The sequence below is a fragment of the Sesamum indicum genome, linkage group LG3, assembly GCF_026168435.1.
Source record: "Sesamum indicum cultivar Baizhima isolate 11 linkage group LG3, ASM2616843v1, whole genome shotgun sequence".
Lineage (NCBI taxonomy): Eukaryota > Viridiplantae > Streptophyta > Magnoliopsida > Lamiales > Pedaliaceae > Sesamum > Sesamum indicum.
In genome coordinates this window covers 28,803,708-28,819,258 of record NC_142659.1, presented here as the reverse complement: position 1 = coordinate 28,819,258, position 15,551 = coordinate 28,803,708, and the positions used below count along the sequence as shown (strand labels likewise).

The 15,551-nt window shown below is 32.6% G+C and overlaps 2 protein-coding genes and 1 long non-coding RNA gene across 4 annotated transcripts; all 3 read left to right on the top strand.

The window, feature by feature from the left end:
* The first annotated feature begins 1,141 nt into the window (after positions 1 to 1,141).
* On the top strand, positions 1,142 to 3,854 carry LOC105159117 (uncharacterized). The gene is made up of 4 exons (XM_011076068.3): positions 1,142 to 1,578; positions 2,099 to 2,327; positions 3,056 to 3,180; positions 3,383 to 3,854. The coding sequence occupies exons 1-4, from the start codon at positions 1,249 to 1,251 to the stop codon at positions 3,464 to 3,466; spliced, it is 768 nt and encodes a 255-aa protein (XP_011074370.1). The 5' UTR covers positions 1,142 to 1,248; the 3' UTR covers positions 3,467 to 3,854.
* Positions 3,855 to 4,921: 1,067 nt separating this feature from the next.
* LOC105159116 (uncharacterized) lies at positions 4,922 to 6,874 on the top strand. The gene is made up of 3 exons (XR_847557.3): positions 4,922 to 5,071; positions 5,200 to 5,360; positions 6,418 to 6,874. It is a non-coding gene; the product is annotated as an uncharacterized LOC105159116 (long non-coding RNA).
* A 1,621-nt stretch (positions 6,875 to 8,495) lies between these two features.
* On the top strand, positions 8,496 to 10,413 carry LOC105159115 (uncharacterized). 2 transcript variants are annotated; one of them, XM_088878294.1, is made up of 4 exons: positions 8,496 to 8,845; positions 8,971 to 9,178; positions 9,851 to 9,897; positions 10,015 to 10,413. In XM_088878294.1, exons 2-4 carry the CDS (start codon positions 9,079 to 9,081, stop codon positions 10,210 to 10,212), a joined length of 345 nt encoding a protein of 114 aa, XP_088734420.1. In that variant the 5' UTR covers positions 8,496 to 8,845; positions 8,971 to 9,078; the 3' UTR covers positions 10,213 to 10,413. The 2 variants fall into 2 exon arrangements, with proteins under 2 accessions (XP_088734420.1, XP_088734419.1); XM_088878293.1 differs by having other exon boundaries at positions 8,496 to 9,178.
* The last annotated feature ends 5,138 nt before the right edge of the window (positions 10,414 to 15,551 follow it).

Below are 15,551 nucleotides of genomic sequence, written 5' to 3'. Positions count from 1 at the left end.
AAACAAATAAAATGGAGAAATGTTATCGACCCTTTTAAATTTGATTTTAACACAAATGCAAAATTTTTCATTCAAATTGACACAATAGATCAAATTCAATCTTAAGTAAAATAAAATTGATATTATTCACATTTATAATTAATATTATAAAACTAAACTTAATTTTAAATTATCACTAACTTTTAGAAATAATAATGTTGATCTCTAAGTTAAGTAAAAGTAAATTAGAGAATATTGTAAAGTTAATGCTGTGTATTTTTTTTAAATGTTAAATACTTTTATAGTATTTACTAAATTCTATAATACTAGCACTTGTTAATTTAGAGAGATTTAAAAGAAATAATAATTTTATAAGGTTACAGCGAAAATGCAATATTTTACAAAAAAAAAAAAAAATGAAATGGAGAAACAAATATTACAACCAATTAAGATTTTTAGATATATATTACAAAAATATATAATATATTTTATCCAAACTGTCACGTTCTGTCATCATTATATTTTTATATCATATACGATTAAATATAAAAAATAATTATCTCATCTTAACTAAACCAATTCATCTCATTGTTTTTCAGAAAATGAGACGAAAACACAAACAATTATATAATTTTTAACTACTTAGGGTTGCACTCCCTTTAACATTTATCATGCTTTTCTACACATATTATAAGTGACAATTGTAAATTGTAACTCATCTTATATTATGAATATAATGGTCATATCAGGTTAAAAATAAATAATTGAGTTTAAATGTAAATTTGTTGATGTGAAATTAGAGTCAATAGTTGAATTTAACAGAGAGTCGAATTTAATGGGATTGAATCAGTCACATAATAAATAAATATATTTGTTATAATATTGGTTTATTATTGCTAAGGTAAAATAAATACAAATAATAATAAATATATTAATGATATTTTAACATAGTGGTTGATGCTAAGACTTATGTCTCATAAATAAATTTGAGGCCTTGATTTGAATTCCAAGGAATGAATGGATAATTTATCTTAATATGTATATAAATGTTTATCTCAATTTATATAATAATTTTCGATTTGGCTGAATTCATGTAATAATAATAAAATAAATAAATAAACATTTCAGCAAGAAACTAAGAGCTTATAAATCTGCACGACGGTAACATTCTCCTGTTTCCAACCAAAACCCTGCAATAATCCCAGCCCTTTTTATAGTTTTCCTCCCAAAGAATAGGGATTCAAGAAACAAACTCAGAGAAACAACGATATGAGATTTCACCTCATCACCCATTTCGCTCAGAGCGCCATTGTCCAATTCCCACGCCGCCGTTTGTCTGCTTTGTACAATCAACAATGTCGAGCGTACAGTCCAGTTGGGCACCGCCACCACCAGTTCACGAGAAAAACCAGAGTTTCTGATGCCCCGTCTCACTTTTCCTCCTACTTTTCATTTTTTCACAGGTTTTATTCATCTAAACCTTCGAATCCGGATATGGGACTTCTCAGCTGGTATTTGGGCATGCTTGAGTCGCGTCCAGTTTTGACAAAAAGCATATCGGCGGCGGTTATTTATGCGGCAGCTGATATTACTTCCCAGGTAATTTGATTTTGAATTTTGTAATTTGTATTGATTTATTTGTTGAGGGTGATGACGTTATGTGCTATTTTTAGTGTTGAATGCTTTTGTCATCTTGATGCCTTGTATCTGTTTGCTTATTTAGATCATACGTGTGCTTCTATAGTAAAATCCTACTAATGAGATTCTGTCATATTGTTGAAGCTCGATTCAGGGATGAAGTTCTTTTCTCATAGGAACTATTGATTTGTTTGGCATTTTGCATTTCTAGATTTATAGATTCTTTTCTTCCTTTTGAAATTGGTTGTATGGTTACAATGGCGCCATGCCGTTGATTTTGATTACAGTAGTTTAAATTATGCTTTTTAGAGGATTTATGTTGTTACATGCTAGTAATTCCTGTAAAATGCTTTTCTATCTGAGATGTTGGATGATAACTTATGATTCATCGAGATTTTGTGGGCCCATTTATTGAAGTGAGTAGGAGCTATTGCTGCATAACATTTTGATTTTGTTAATACTTGTTTTTGTAATTGGTCAGCTAATTACATTGGAGTCGAACGGTACATGGGATTCAATAAGGACGTTGAGGATGGCAGGCTTTGGGTTGATTATTTTAGGTCCAGCACAGCATGTGTGGTTTAATTTTGTTGGGAGACTATTACCGAAGCGAGATCTGATCACCACCTTCAAGAAACTAGCGATGGGGCAGCTTGTTTATGGGCCTATGATTAATGGCACATTCTTCTCTTTCAATGCAGCTCTTCAAGGTATATTGCTCCTTAGGTGCTTCTTATTGGAATTTAAATTTCAGTATCATCTTATTGTCAATATCTAACATCCACTATATGTAATCTATGGTGAACTATGGTTGTTCTATTTTTTGCTGAATGCAGTTCCTACGGGTCAATCTTTTCTCATGTTATTTTACTGTACTAATGCACTCGTGGAATGTAGCTTCTCAGGGGGATTAATAATGCAATAAACAATTAATGATAGGATTTTTATCTATTTGTCTGTGATAAACTTGTGGTATCGCGGGTATTATCATTACTCTGAAATTCCACATATTCTTTGATGAGAGTAAATTGTTGAGCATACAATTCTGAGTGATCAAATCTAAAGTCTATAGGAGCATATCCCTTGCTATGCAGTGAATTTATAGAAAAGAGTGCCCAATTTATTTAAATAGCCTTAACACTGAAGATTTGATTTTTATGCTGCCATCCTTGAACCATCAGAGGCAGAAATAGATGCTCTCTGTTGTAAGAAATGGGTTTCTTCGCATGAAAGTATTATCGGAAATTGTCTCCTCCAATTTCATGAAATACTGAGTCGGTAAACTGCTCTATGTGCAGCAGAATGTATGAAAATCCCAACTTCTTAGATGCTTGGCGGGACACATTGTCGGCCATGAGTGAATCATTCAAGCGAAAATCCGCTTGCTTTGTGTGTGTGTTTTCAAATGTTGAGATATTATTCTTTTTTCCAAGCTCAGGGGAAAATGGCAATGAGATTGCCTCCAGATTGAAGCGAGACTTGATTCCCACTTTATTGAATGGTCTTATGTACTGGCCATTATGTGACTTCTTCACATACAAAATCATCCCTGTCCATCTGCAGGTACTTCTTTCTCTCCTTCTCGAAAACTTGAGTTGTATATTGGAAAGATGTTTCACATTGAAAGGGAGCTCTAAGCTCCAAACAGGTTTATATTTGTGTTGTCATGATATTGCAATTTGTCAGGGGTGTCATACAAATGCTTTACTCTGAGTCGATTGTGGAGCTCTGAACTAATATCCTTATTTGTGTGTCATTCTTGCAGCCCTTGATCAATAGTTCGTTTTCATACTTGTGGACCATATATTTGACATACATGGCAAGCTTAAGTAAAGCTGTTCCAGACTAACTCATTATCTCCATATTCACACATGTAATTAAGATGGAGGGGAGCAACTCAATGTTCCAACACTACCCCATTCACCATGGAGGCATGCAGAAATCTCGTCTGCAGTAGTATTAGTCATTTTTAACTTAAATGAGATGTAGGTAAGCGCTAATCAGTGCTCTGAAGCATGGTTGTTAACTCGGCTTTTTAGTCTCTTTATGTGTCTCTAGATTCTTATTTCTCCTTTCTTCTTCTTCCTCTTCCTCTTGTTTATTTTTTCTTCTTTTAGTGGATGACTTTTTCTGGGTATTAGTCGCCAAGTGAGCCATTAATCGTTTAGATCATACAATCTGTTTTCAACTTTTGTTATTTAATTGGCAAAGCTTCAATCCATCTGACCCTTTTCACAGATGAAGCCGGCAGTGAATGATGGTATTGTTTCATGGAAATGTATAGCATTCTTTTCGATAATTTGAGACTAGCTTAAATGAAGAAAGTAAACAAATTACAGAGGCTCAATTGATCAAGTTTACAACATTCAAAATACAATCAGACTCAACAAATTCATTCCAATTTGAGTAATGCAGGCATTAATGTGAGGGCATGAGTTGTGGAGTCTGTTTGTCTACCAATAAATTGAATTTTTCTTGCAAGCCAACAATAAAGGGTGGTTTTGATTGTTGGAAAAAAATGAAAGACTGTGTCGTGGAGAAATCACTGCCCTGAAAGCGAAGTTTCGGTACTACCGTGGTGTAGATAGTATAAATCGATCGCTTCTCAAGATTAACACAGCTATTACTTTCTTACACACGCACCCGTGGAAGAAAGCTTGAAACAACGAACAAAATTAACACTCAGAAGAGGAAAGAGGTAGAAGAGAAGAGACTCTCAATTTTTTGGTGCGTCTAAAATGCATAGAGGCTGAGGCTATTTATAGATGTGCAGCTCAGTTGTTTGAGAAAGTTGGACTCTCTACCAACCACAAAAAATTGCCAACGAATATGTTTGTTAAAAATATGGATAATATTTGGCTAAGAGATTTAGTCATTTCCAACATTGATCAGTTCAATGCACTTTTTTATTGTCCAATTTGTTCCTCCAATGTGACCAACTATCATTTTTACTGTCAAGAAAGTGTTGTTTTCGAATATGACTTTCTCAATATTGTGATCATTTGCCAAGATACTTCTATCTTAGATTATTTGTCCATATTTAACTTGTTGTGGCTTTCAAAATGAACCTTCCAATCTCGCACAAATGGTCCTGCCTCATTGAATTAATTTTGACTATAACATAGATTGAAAAATGAGTTTGTATAGAAATTGTTTCAAAATAGTGGTTTCAACACATTGTGCAGGAGGAAGTAGTCTCTTGGTTGAGGATATTACCTGGTCGGAAACCGACAAGTGTCAAATTCTTAAGATAATAATTAACTAGGTAGTTATTAGTTAAACTAACCTAACGCAACGAATTAACTGCCGCCCCGGCAAACATTCTCATTCCCCATCTCCATCTCCATCTCCACATTTATAGGGGAGAAGAACAAATTGCTCCTAAAACAAGAAGAAAATTTAAAGAGCAGAAATCCCATCATTTTTTCTTCCGTCCGTTCACTTTTTCCATCAGGTCGGTCATGCACATAACACACACCCCCGTGGGTGTGTGCGTGTGAAAATTGTCTGAATTTCATGATAATTCTTGTTTCTTTTTTTTAATGTTGATGGAAATTTTGGGTTTGGTTTATGTTTTTGCAGGGAAATAGTGTCTAATCCCTGGTCGTTAAACCATTGGATTGGGATATATCAGTTTCAGATATTTAAGAAGATCATGAAGTCGGAGAGCGGGGACAAAATGATAACCCCGGTGATCAAAGTCTGGACCAAAGTCTCCGATCGTCTTCGCCGTCGAGAAAGTGGTCAGTAGTTCCTTATACGTTTCATTAATATTTCTATAAAAGTTTTGTTGCGTCTTGTATCTTATTTAATATATATATATATATAATTTACACAAAGTTAATAAGGTAATTAATATATATCGTATTGGGTTAATTACATTTAAACCCTCTCTGTATTGCTAAATTACATTTTCCTCTAAAAAAAATTTAAAATTATACTTATACTCTTTTTGAAAATTCTCAATTTATACTTTACCATCTTCCGTTAAAATTTGTATGGTAAAATATTGATGTAACAAAGAAAAATTATATAAATTTTTAATTTTATCCATCATTTAATATTTTCATGTATATTTATAGAGGGATAATAATATATATATATATGTATGTTGTGTAGAATAAAGTTAATATCATTACATTTTTTTCTTCGTAAGTACAAAATTATTACATTAAAAAATTAAATAAGGGAGAAAATTAAAAATTTATGCATTGTTTTTGTCAACGTCAACGCTTCTTGTTCAAATTCTGACAAAAAAGAATTGAGTGTAAACGATGAATTTTTGAAAGGGGTGTAAATGTAATTTCAAATTTTTTTGAGAGAAAATGTAATTTAACATGTTAGGGGGAGTCTAAGTATAATTAACCTTATTGTATTGTACCGATCATATATTATGAGATTCATCGTAATTAATTGCATTTGGAGTATGTCGTTCAACAATTTAGTTAATTTAATTATATGTAGAATAAGCTTGTAGCACCCGAACGTGATATCAAATCTGAATCTAAGTTATTATAATTTTACTTTTTTAGAAGAAGAGAGAGATACTCGCTAAGATATTTGGACATATACAATTACGAAAAATATTTAATAATTTATTTGAATTCTTTTACTATGTTAATCAATCAAGTCCAATAGTCTCCAAATCTTCTTGAAAATGAGAATGTGATGAAAATAAAATGTTTCTCATCTCAACAAATATGTAGTTGATTTTCCAAAAATCTTGATATGTTTTCAGATATTCATTCATACATAATACATATTAGTAATTGTTAGACGTCGGTTGTATAAAACTTTCAGGTATTGTAAAACTCCAGAAAGACGTGAGGTTGTGCAAGTACGAGGATGTCCATACGTTGTGGGACATGATTCAGAAAAACGAGACCGAGCTCACCGGAGACGGGAAGATGCCGTAGTTCCTCGGACTTAATATGTTCAAGCTTTGAACAAGACATATATATACATATATACTATGTGTTTTTCACATGTTCTAAAACTAACTATGGATGTTGTTTGCTGTTTATTGCAGCAACTGCTGTAGTTTATCTTCTTTTTGATGTATTTCATGTGACAAGAGATTAGATTTATACAACCTAAAAAAATTGCAATGACAATGTCAAGAAACCTTATGAGAGGGCTGTTGTTAGAGGGAGGTGGTAGTTTTATTAGGTTACCTCTTGGCCCTAGTTTGACATGCTAAAATAGTTTTCAAGTATATATCTCATGTTTGGTTCATGCAACCAAAGTTTACATACTATATATATTTAGATATATATTTATTATGCTATGTACTCTGACATCTCATACGATATGAAAATATTTTATAAGTTTTAATATTTTATTTTAACTAAATGTTTTATAAGCTTATTCTGAAAATAGGAACAACATCTTGTAAACACCCTCTTAACGTGCCAAGCTCGAAAGAAATGACACGGGTAGGTTAAATTACAGAACTCAATATAAATTGGGAAAATTACACTTTCCTCCCCTAAGATTTGGTGTAATTGCACTCAGACTCCCTATGATTTAAAAAATTACATCTACTACTCCGAAGGTTTGTTTCGGTCTATCAAATAAGTCATTTAGTTAGTAAAAATTCAATAAATTTGCTTATATTAACAAAAAGGGATAATTACACTTCCCTTTCCTGAGATTTTGTGTAATTACACATAGACCCCTGTGGTTTGGAAACTTACATCTAGTACCCCTGTGGTTTTCTTTCATTTAACAAATAAGTCCCCATGTTAGTCAAAATTCACTAAATGTATTGATATTAACAAAAAAAACTGAATGGAAATTGATATTTATCCTTAATTGATTTATTACTGACTTATTGCAGGTCAAATAATTTTTTTTCGAACTAAACTATCTTTACAATGGTGAAAATATATCTCCTCAAATGTATTAACGAGTGAAGACGTATGAGGGTAATTTGATCATAAAAAAAATTATTTTGACCTATTATAAGTCAGTAATAAGTCATTTAGGGATAAATATAAACTTTTTTCTGAATTTTTATTAATATCAATAAATTCGACGAATTTTAACCAATAGAGGGACATATTTGTTAGACGAAAGTAAATTTCAGGGGTAGTAGATGCAATTTTCAAACTACAGGAGATCTACGTGTAATTACAATAAACCTTAGGGAGGAGAGTGTAATTATCTCTAACAAAAAAGTTGAATGAAAATTGATATTTACCCTTGATTGACTTATTATTAATTTATTGCAAGTCAAAATATTTATTTTCGAATTAAACTACCCATATAATGATGAAGGTATACTTTCTCACATGCATTAAACACGTGAAAACACATAAGGATAATTTGGTCATAAAAAGATTTATTTGATCTGCTATAAATCAGTAATTATAAGTCAATTGGGGGTAAATATAGATTTTTTTTATCCAATTTTTTTGTTAATTCATCAAATTCGATGAATTTTGCTTAAATGAAGAATTTATTTGTTAGGCAGAAGCAAACATTAGGGTGCTGGATATAATTTTTCAAACCACAAAAATTTACGTATAATTATATCAAATCTCATATATAGAAAGTTGAATTATCCCTATATATAATTTCAATAATTGCATAAGCAAATATGAAAAACACCACAATTAAAGAACTGAGCTACAATTTTACCTATATACTTATCTGAGTGATCTTTTTAACACACTTTGTTATTCCATATTATTCTCACACTAATAAATATTGAACACATAATTTTTTAAATTAAAAACTACAATTAAATTAAATTATAAATTATAAATATGTAACATTATGAACATGTGATAAAAGATAACAGGTGGCGGGATTCAAACTCTGGCCACCGTCAAGCAAACATGTCACATGCTACAAATTTTCACCGGGAAGAGTGTTTGCGGTGCAGAGAGGCCAATCTTGAAGGCTGCAGACGGCTCGGATTCCACCGCACCTCCATCATTTATTTCAAATTTCGTCCTTTTCCTGCAGCAAAAAATAAACGAGAAATGCATTAACTCCACATTTCTTGCCATCCCTTTCACTGATCCAGAGCAGCAGCAATGGCCATGAACACCCCCACATGATTTTTCATGATGACGAACTCCCACAAAATCATTTTTGTTTTAATTTATTTCACTTGAAATGATTATATATTTTGGGCATGGGGTCGAATACATTGCTATTTTTTCTCGTTATCTCCGCGGATTTCCGGGTGGACTTTTGGGTTTCAAGAATCTAAGGAAAGGTGACGAGAGGCTGCTGCTTTATTTTGAGCTAGACTTTTCTGAATGGGCTGATTTCTTTTTATTATTTTAAAGGTTTTTGCTTGAAATTAAGTTCCCAAGGCCACCGTTTCTCTCCTTTTGGCAGTCATTTACTTGTGGATTGGTGAGGTCGTGGAGAAAATTTATAAAGGGATTTGAGGTGGAAAAGGGGAAGGGTTCTTTGGCTAGAAAAAGGTTGTCTTTTTTGGTAGTGATGAAGGGTTTTGGATTCTTGTTCATGTTCTGGTTGATTGGGACAGCTGATTTTATGCATCTTGGTTGTTCCAGCAAAGGAAGCACAGCATCAAGTCCAGGTGAATTTGTTGGTGCTTTTTTTGGTCTGTTTTTCTGCAGAAAACTTTTCTTGGTTACGACAGTATTTAGTTTCATACAGAATGGTAATATGGTTGCATAAGCTTAAGAGTGGAACCATGTTAAAGGATCAGGGGTGAAGCAGGATTTCATAAGGATTGGGTTTTTGAGAAATTACACATTAAATGAAACTTATGCATAAATTGTTGATATATCTGAAGGGCTTTGAAAGTTTAAGTTTTTCTCTGAGGCAAAACATGGATATGATGATCAAGGAAGTATTTTGGTACGCCTGGGGGGAAGGTATCATTTGTGCTCTTTGGAAATGTCAGGCAAAGAAATATTTACTAGTGTGAAGGTTTGATGATGCTCTTTGCACTTGGTGAAAACAGATATTTGTTGTTTGTTCATGAACTCATGGGTGCGTTTTCTCAATGGCTTTTGTTTGAATGTCCTGTTTTCTTAAGTGATCAACAGATAATCCTGAGAACACACTCAAACTATGGTTAAGTAATCTGCACTACGAGTACTTGAGAAAATTGTATGTTTTTGTCATCTTCTAATCGACAATGTGCTAAATAATGTTAATATGTAGTTTAGTGTTTGATTTTCTTTCTTGTTTCTATGTACGTCTCATTATATGTCTAGTAATTTCCTTACAATGTGTTCAATAGGCAGCAGGAATGGTACGGCATTTACCGTGCAAGGCCGGAAACTTAAGGTACTCTTAATGCTTCAGCAAGGAGCTCTCTCCTTAAATATACCTTGGAAATCAAACATAAATTAGATATACAGTTATCAAGGAGTAAACTTTTGTTCTTCACTTCCATATCTGCAGGTCGACATCGATCCTACTAGCAAAGATGAGAATGATGCAGGGTTCGTGCAATTGGAAGATTACCGCCCGATCGATCCAGTTCCAAGTTCGACAGGTTCCATAAGGCCAGGTCCTATAGAGCACGATGCTCCTCTGATGCCTTACATCCCAGAACCTTCTCCTCCTCCCAGTCAATTACAGCAAGGTGGGTTGCCTTAGCTCACTTTTGTTAGTCGCTCACTTTCGTTAGTCATAGTGTGAAGAGGATATTGAGGCTATCTTTTCACCTCTGTTTACTGTTCAAGTATACTGCAAATGCACGTTAGTGTAGAATGCCGATAACTTTGTATTGATCCTTGTTCATAACTTGCTAATGGATCACTGCACGATGTTTCTATTGAAGCTCAACATGTTTGCGCATCCTCTCTACCTTTCCTCTGTTGGATATAAATGAATATAACACCATTATCTTAGTTTCTCCTGTCCTTATTTAAGGAGCCCAGAGTTGCAAGACTTCTTCCATTAATGGGCCTGTGCTTTTGGACCTCATTCAGCTTACTATTATGACATTGAAGTTTTACCATGTAACCATAGTTTTGTCATTTTACGTCTGAATAACTCATGGTTTGGTGGTAACTGACTTGTAATGCTTGATTCAATGGGCTCTAGAGTTTATTACTACCGTGTTGGTGATGTTACGCTGATGAAATCGCGCAATGTCTCAAAGAATTTCTACTGTTACGTACCCTTCCGCCAACAAATCTGTCCTAGCTACCTAGACTTGAATAATACAGTAACCCGGTGGGGATATGGATATGGAATTCATGAACATTTCTGTCCCTACAAAGTTACACTAACTCTCTTCTTTTCCTTGGGATTGAAAGTGGAAATACAGAATGATTGCGAAGAAAAGAAAAGGGGACCAATACTTTGTTCCAACTTTTGTTGCTGGGGAACCAATGCTTGAGGTTGAAGGCCTCATCTTCATGTGATCAAATGCTGTTGCTTTATCTGTTGTGTTGTAATAAAGCATGAAGTGATTCTCAAGCAATGGCCCTCTTCAAAGTACAAACCTCCAACTCCTGCTGTCATTATTTGCTGATAAGGATATTCTTACTGCAAGTAATCCTTATTACGATAACTATATGCTAATCAATAATTACATCATCATAAATTTCAGTCATCAATAATAAATATATATTAACTATTAATATTAAATATGTATAATTAATTAGTAACTACTATTAAGATTAATGTCTATACATCCGTAGAATTCGAACCCAGTTTGCCATGGCAAAATCTGTGCATGAGTTTTGTCCTGTTGCTGCTGCTACTTATGGATGATGGATGGTGAGATTCATAAATAGGCTACATTTCATTTACACTGACAGCTTTATGACAAGAAAAGCGATGGCAAGAATAGGACAAGAAGAATGAGGAGATGATGAATTCTCTCGACGCCATGCATTGAATCAACTTAATCTTTAAATACCCCTCACCCAATTCTGACAACTCTTGTAGCTAGCATGCACTCCATCAGCTTCTAATAAGAATATATAATATGGTCTTATGGATAAATACATAACAATAAATTAAAGAGTTAATTTCACCTCTTGTTTGATTCAGATTTTTTTTAAAAAAATCATAAATTGATATTATATTAAATATTACACTTATAATCTAATGAAAATTATACACATTGATCGAAGGGTCGAATTACAAGTTAGGATTAATGTCTAAATTCTGCACTTCGTAGTTGGTAAGAACACACCAGGAAGGCATTGATTATAACCCTCTAATACTTAAACTAGTGAGGTTGGTATCAATGTGAAGAACGAGAATGTAAAATACGGAAAAAGAATATACTTAACATTCAGGGCTATATATTTATAGCAATGTTTCGGAGTTAGACGAATTGTCAAATACCATCGGTTCAATCTTGATTAGAAAGTCATGGAGATCAAGTACATCACTAGTCGCACTCGGATTGAATTCAGGTCGGATTATTTCAAGGGACCGACACAGGGGTCCTTGGACTATTTGATAATTTTGACGATACTCGAGGATATTTTTATCTTTTCAAATGGTCTAAATATGATCCACATATGTGTACAAAGTTTAATATAAAATACAACGCTAATTTATTTATGATTAAAAACAAAAGATTTTGTACTGCTGCCGCATCAAATGATTCAATGTATATAAACATAATTGTCCGGTGACCTGTTAAAATTTATCGACTTAAAAATAATAGAGTTTGTGACAGGGCAGAAGACCTAAAAAAAACAGGTAGACCTACACAAAAAAGGAAAAGCTAGGCAAGAGAATTAATTAAAATAGAAGCAGAAAGATTCACAGTGATGGATGGGGGCATAAAGATGATGATGCTTTTCAAGACTTGGCTTGCAAATCATGGCTTTGTGCATGTGGTTTCATTTCTCTTTATATCAGAAAAAAAGCAAGAAAAATACTCTGCTCTTCCAATGGAACAGTTCCTTTACAACATATATTGTCTCTTTATTGCAAATTTATTAAGGTATAATTATGAAGGCTGTCTGTCTCTCTTAATTTATTTTCTTTGCTGAGGGGCTAAGTTAATGTCTATTTTTGGACAAAAATCATTGCGTAACATCATAATTAAATATTCCACTTCTTTAATCATGATAATAATGCATCCCAGTTATGTCCTTCATCATATATATGTTCTTCGCACCGCGTTTGGCTAAGTTTATTTGAAAAAAGAAAATAATTATAAACTTATATATTTTGGAAGATGTTTCTAGAATTTGTGAGATGAATCTTGGAATTTTTTTTGAATAAAATAAGATCGTGGAAGTACTTAATATATTTGATGTTAGCATAGTTTTGTAATTTTAATTGAACAAAATCTACTAAGTTTTAAGTTAAATTTATTATCCTTATTATATTTTCTAGGTGGGCGTAAAAGATGGTACAATTTTATTTTTTGAATCGTATAAGCGAGCTTGAAAATAAAGATAATTACATTAATATCTACCGAACTGTAGTTTATTTGTACAAATTAATCGTGTTTTTTTTAAATTACACATATATTAACCAAAAACATCAACATTATTTACACAAATTATATTTATTTTTCAAAATATATATATATATATATATTTCTTAAAAAAACGTCAATATTATTAGACAAATTATTCTTACTTTTTGATTGTTCTATATAATATTTATAATTATATAATAAATAAAAATAATTTATATAAATAAATCATAAATAATAAGTGTAAATATAATTATTTCATAAAAATATGTAGACGACATTCTCATAAATTGAAAGAAGTGAGGAGGGTGGATTGAAAATTACGTGCAGGAGAAGGCATGGACCTGCAATGATGCATGCATATGCATGGTCCATCACTCCATGCATCTCTTTTTTGTGCCCACAATCTGTTTTTGACTTTTGATTTTCGACATACTTTTATTTATTCCCATCAATCATCAAAATAGTAACGTTCTTTTATTTTTTATTCTTTTAAGTAAATAGTTTGCTTAGTATTGCTGACTTGAAGTGGAAGAACCAATAAGTCTTGCTGCGTTGAAATGTTCCAAACCTCACAATTGAAAAATATTTAAAATTTAAATAGCATATTTGAACACGTCCTATGATACAATAAATTAAATTTTTTTTAAATAATATTAAATGTAAAAAGGAATTATGACTTCAGATAGTTTGTCCGAATCTGTAAATTAGGAAAATTTGAAATGTAAGAATTTTGAACTGATCATGTTTCAAGACATAAATTGATTAATGATAGGACAGATGATGTATTAAGTAAGCAAGAAACATGATTAAGTATTGGTCTGGTGACCAAACTCAGTACTATCAGTTGAGTTATGATCATTGTTATTATCATTAATCCCATCATTAAATTAATCTTAAACAACAATTATTCAACCTAAGCACCTAACGTCTTTGGATTCACCACATGTCACTGTCATGGCCGTTCAGCTTTCTGTAGCACCAAACGTCGTCGTAGGATGTAACCCCATCCATGCGCTTCCACGTGTCGCGCGGTTAAATATCTCAACCCCCAGTCAATGGCTTTCCCATTTAATAAACAATTTGTTTAGGCTCTGTTTGTTTGGATCTTGAAAATTTTTTACAGCTTGAAGAATGCAACAATAAAATAAAGGGGTCGCCGTATTTTTCTTACTAAAAATAGTTTATAGCATATTGATTTTGAAGTTTGTTATATTTAATCTCTTGACCAGTATTTTCTTTCAAAAAGAAATTTATTTCCAAGGGTTTTAGAATTGGACTTTCGTTTCTATTTTTTCTTGTTTATCTAAATATTTTTTAAATCCATCCATTATAGTATTGTTCTTACGGATGTGTCGGGTTAAGATATTTTGAGTGAGTATACAAAATTGATATTCTTAATGAGCAAGATACGTCTTAAATTTTTTAATTATGTGTGGTGCGTATCAAATTTTTTGTCAAACCACAAGACCAAATGATCTTCAATGAAATTCTAAGATCAACGAGGACTAATCCCGTACTCAAATGCTTAAATCAATAATGGTTTATAAAAAATAATAAAAAAGAGAAATTTGAATTAAAGTGAGAATAATGGTAGAATATAATACGAGAGTGACATATATTCATGTGAAGTCCAAAATATATGCTCAAAATAACCTACAATCTGATAGAGAAAAGAGAGGCTAAGTGAGACTAGAGTGAATAATGATGTTACCAAATGACTGCACAAGGTCTAAATTTATAGGCATGTACCTGTTGTAGAGTGCGTTGGCTATCATCCAGAAACAATTGTTTGTGATTTGAACTAGATTTGATTGAGATATGTGAGGTGGGCTAAATCTTGTCATGTCTCTCAAAAAATCAGAGAGTTGGTTACTTGTACACTTTCTAGTTCATTTTTCACCGATTTGTTTGGAACCACCTAGAGATATTCTGGGATGATACGTACAATTGGATTAACAAGCTATATGATGTATTCTCCCAGTTGTAGAATGAGTATCCAGCTGAAATGGACTTATAAATTGGGCCTGCTAATTCAGAAAGTTAGAAAATAGGTTTGTGAGCCTTGTCTTCCTACTGATGGCCAATTGAGCTAGCGTGCTTGGCTCATAGGTCTGATCCCATAATTTTAAGGGCCATCAATGTGATTTACAAAATAGACCAGCATTAGATCCACACCGAGAAGTCCCATGTAATAGTCTTCCAATGTTTAAATTAGATAGGTGGGGGGGGGGGGGGGGGGGAGGGGGGGGGGGAATGTATTTAGATCGTAAGAATGGTAGAATGACAAAAATTGTACCTAGAGTATTAAGGATAGTTATTTATATATTTCTATCAATTGTACGATTTCACGTGACTGACAAATGCTACAACGATCGGATAATTACGACAAACCATACATATTAGGGTTTTAAAATTATCAAGGCTAAATTTGTAAATTGAAGATATGATGGGGTAAGTCTAGACACGAGGTTCATAAAATTACCCATAAATCAACTATGTTGTTAAAAAAAGTATTTTGAAATTAAAAAAATTGAAA

Excerpts from the sequence above, each read along its gene's own strand:
- LOC105159115 (XM_088878294.1), top strand. The coding sequence starts at position 9,079 with ATGAAGGGTTTTGGATTCTTGTTCATGTTCTGGTTGATTGGGACAGCT. Across the intron at positions 9,179-9,850 it reads AAGCACAGCATCAAGTCCAG|GCAGCAGGAATGGTACGGCA; the intron begins GTGAATTTGTTG and ends TGTGTTCAATAG. Across the intron at positions 9,898-10,014 it reads TGCAAGGCCGGAAACTTAAG|GTCGACATCGATCCTACTAG; the intron begins GTACTCTTAATG and ends CCATATCTGCAG.
- LOC105159117 (XM_011076068.3), top strand. The coding sequence starts at position 1,249 with ATGAGATTTCACCTCATCACCCATTTCGCTCAGAGCGCCATTGTCCAA. Across the intron at positions 1,579-2,098 it reads CAGCTGATATTACTTCCCAG|CTAATTACATTGGAGTCGAA; the intron begins GTAATTTGATTT and ends GTAATTGGTCAG. Across the intron at positions 2,328-3,055 it reads TTTCAATGCAGCTCTTCAAG|GGGAAAATGGCAATGAGATT; the intron begins GTATATTGCTCC and ends TTCCAAGCTCAG.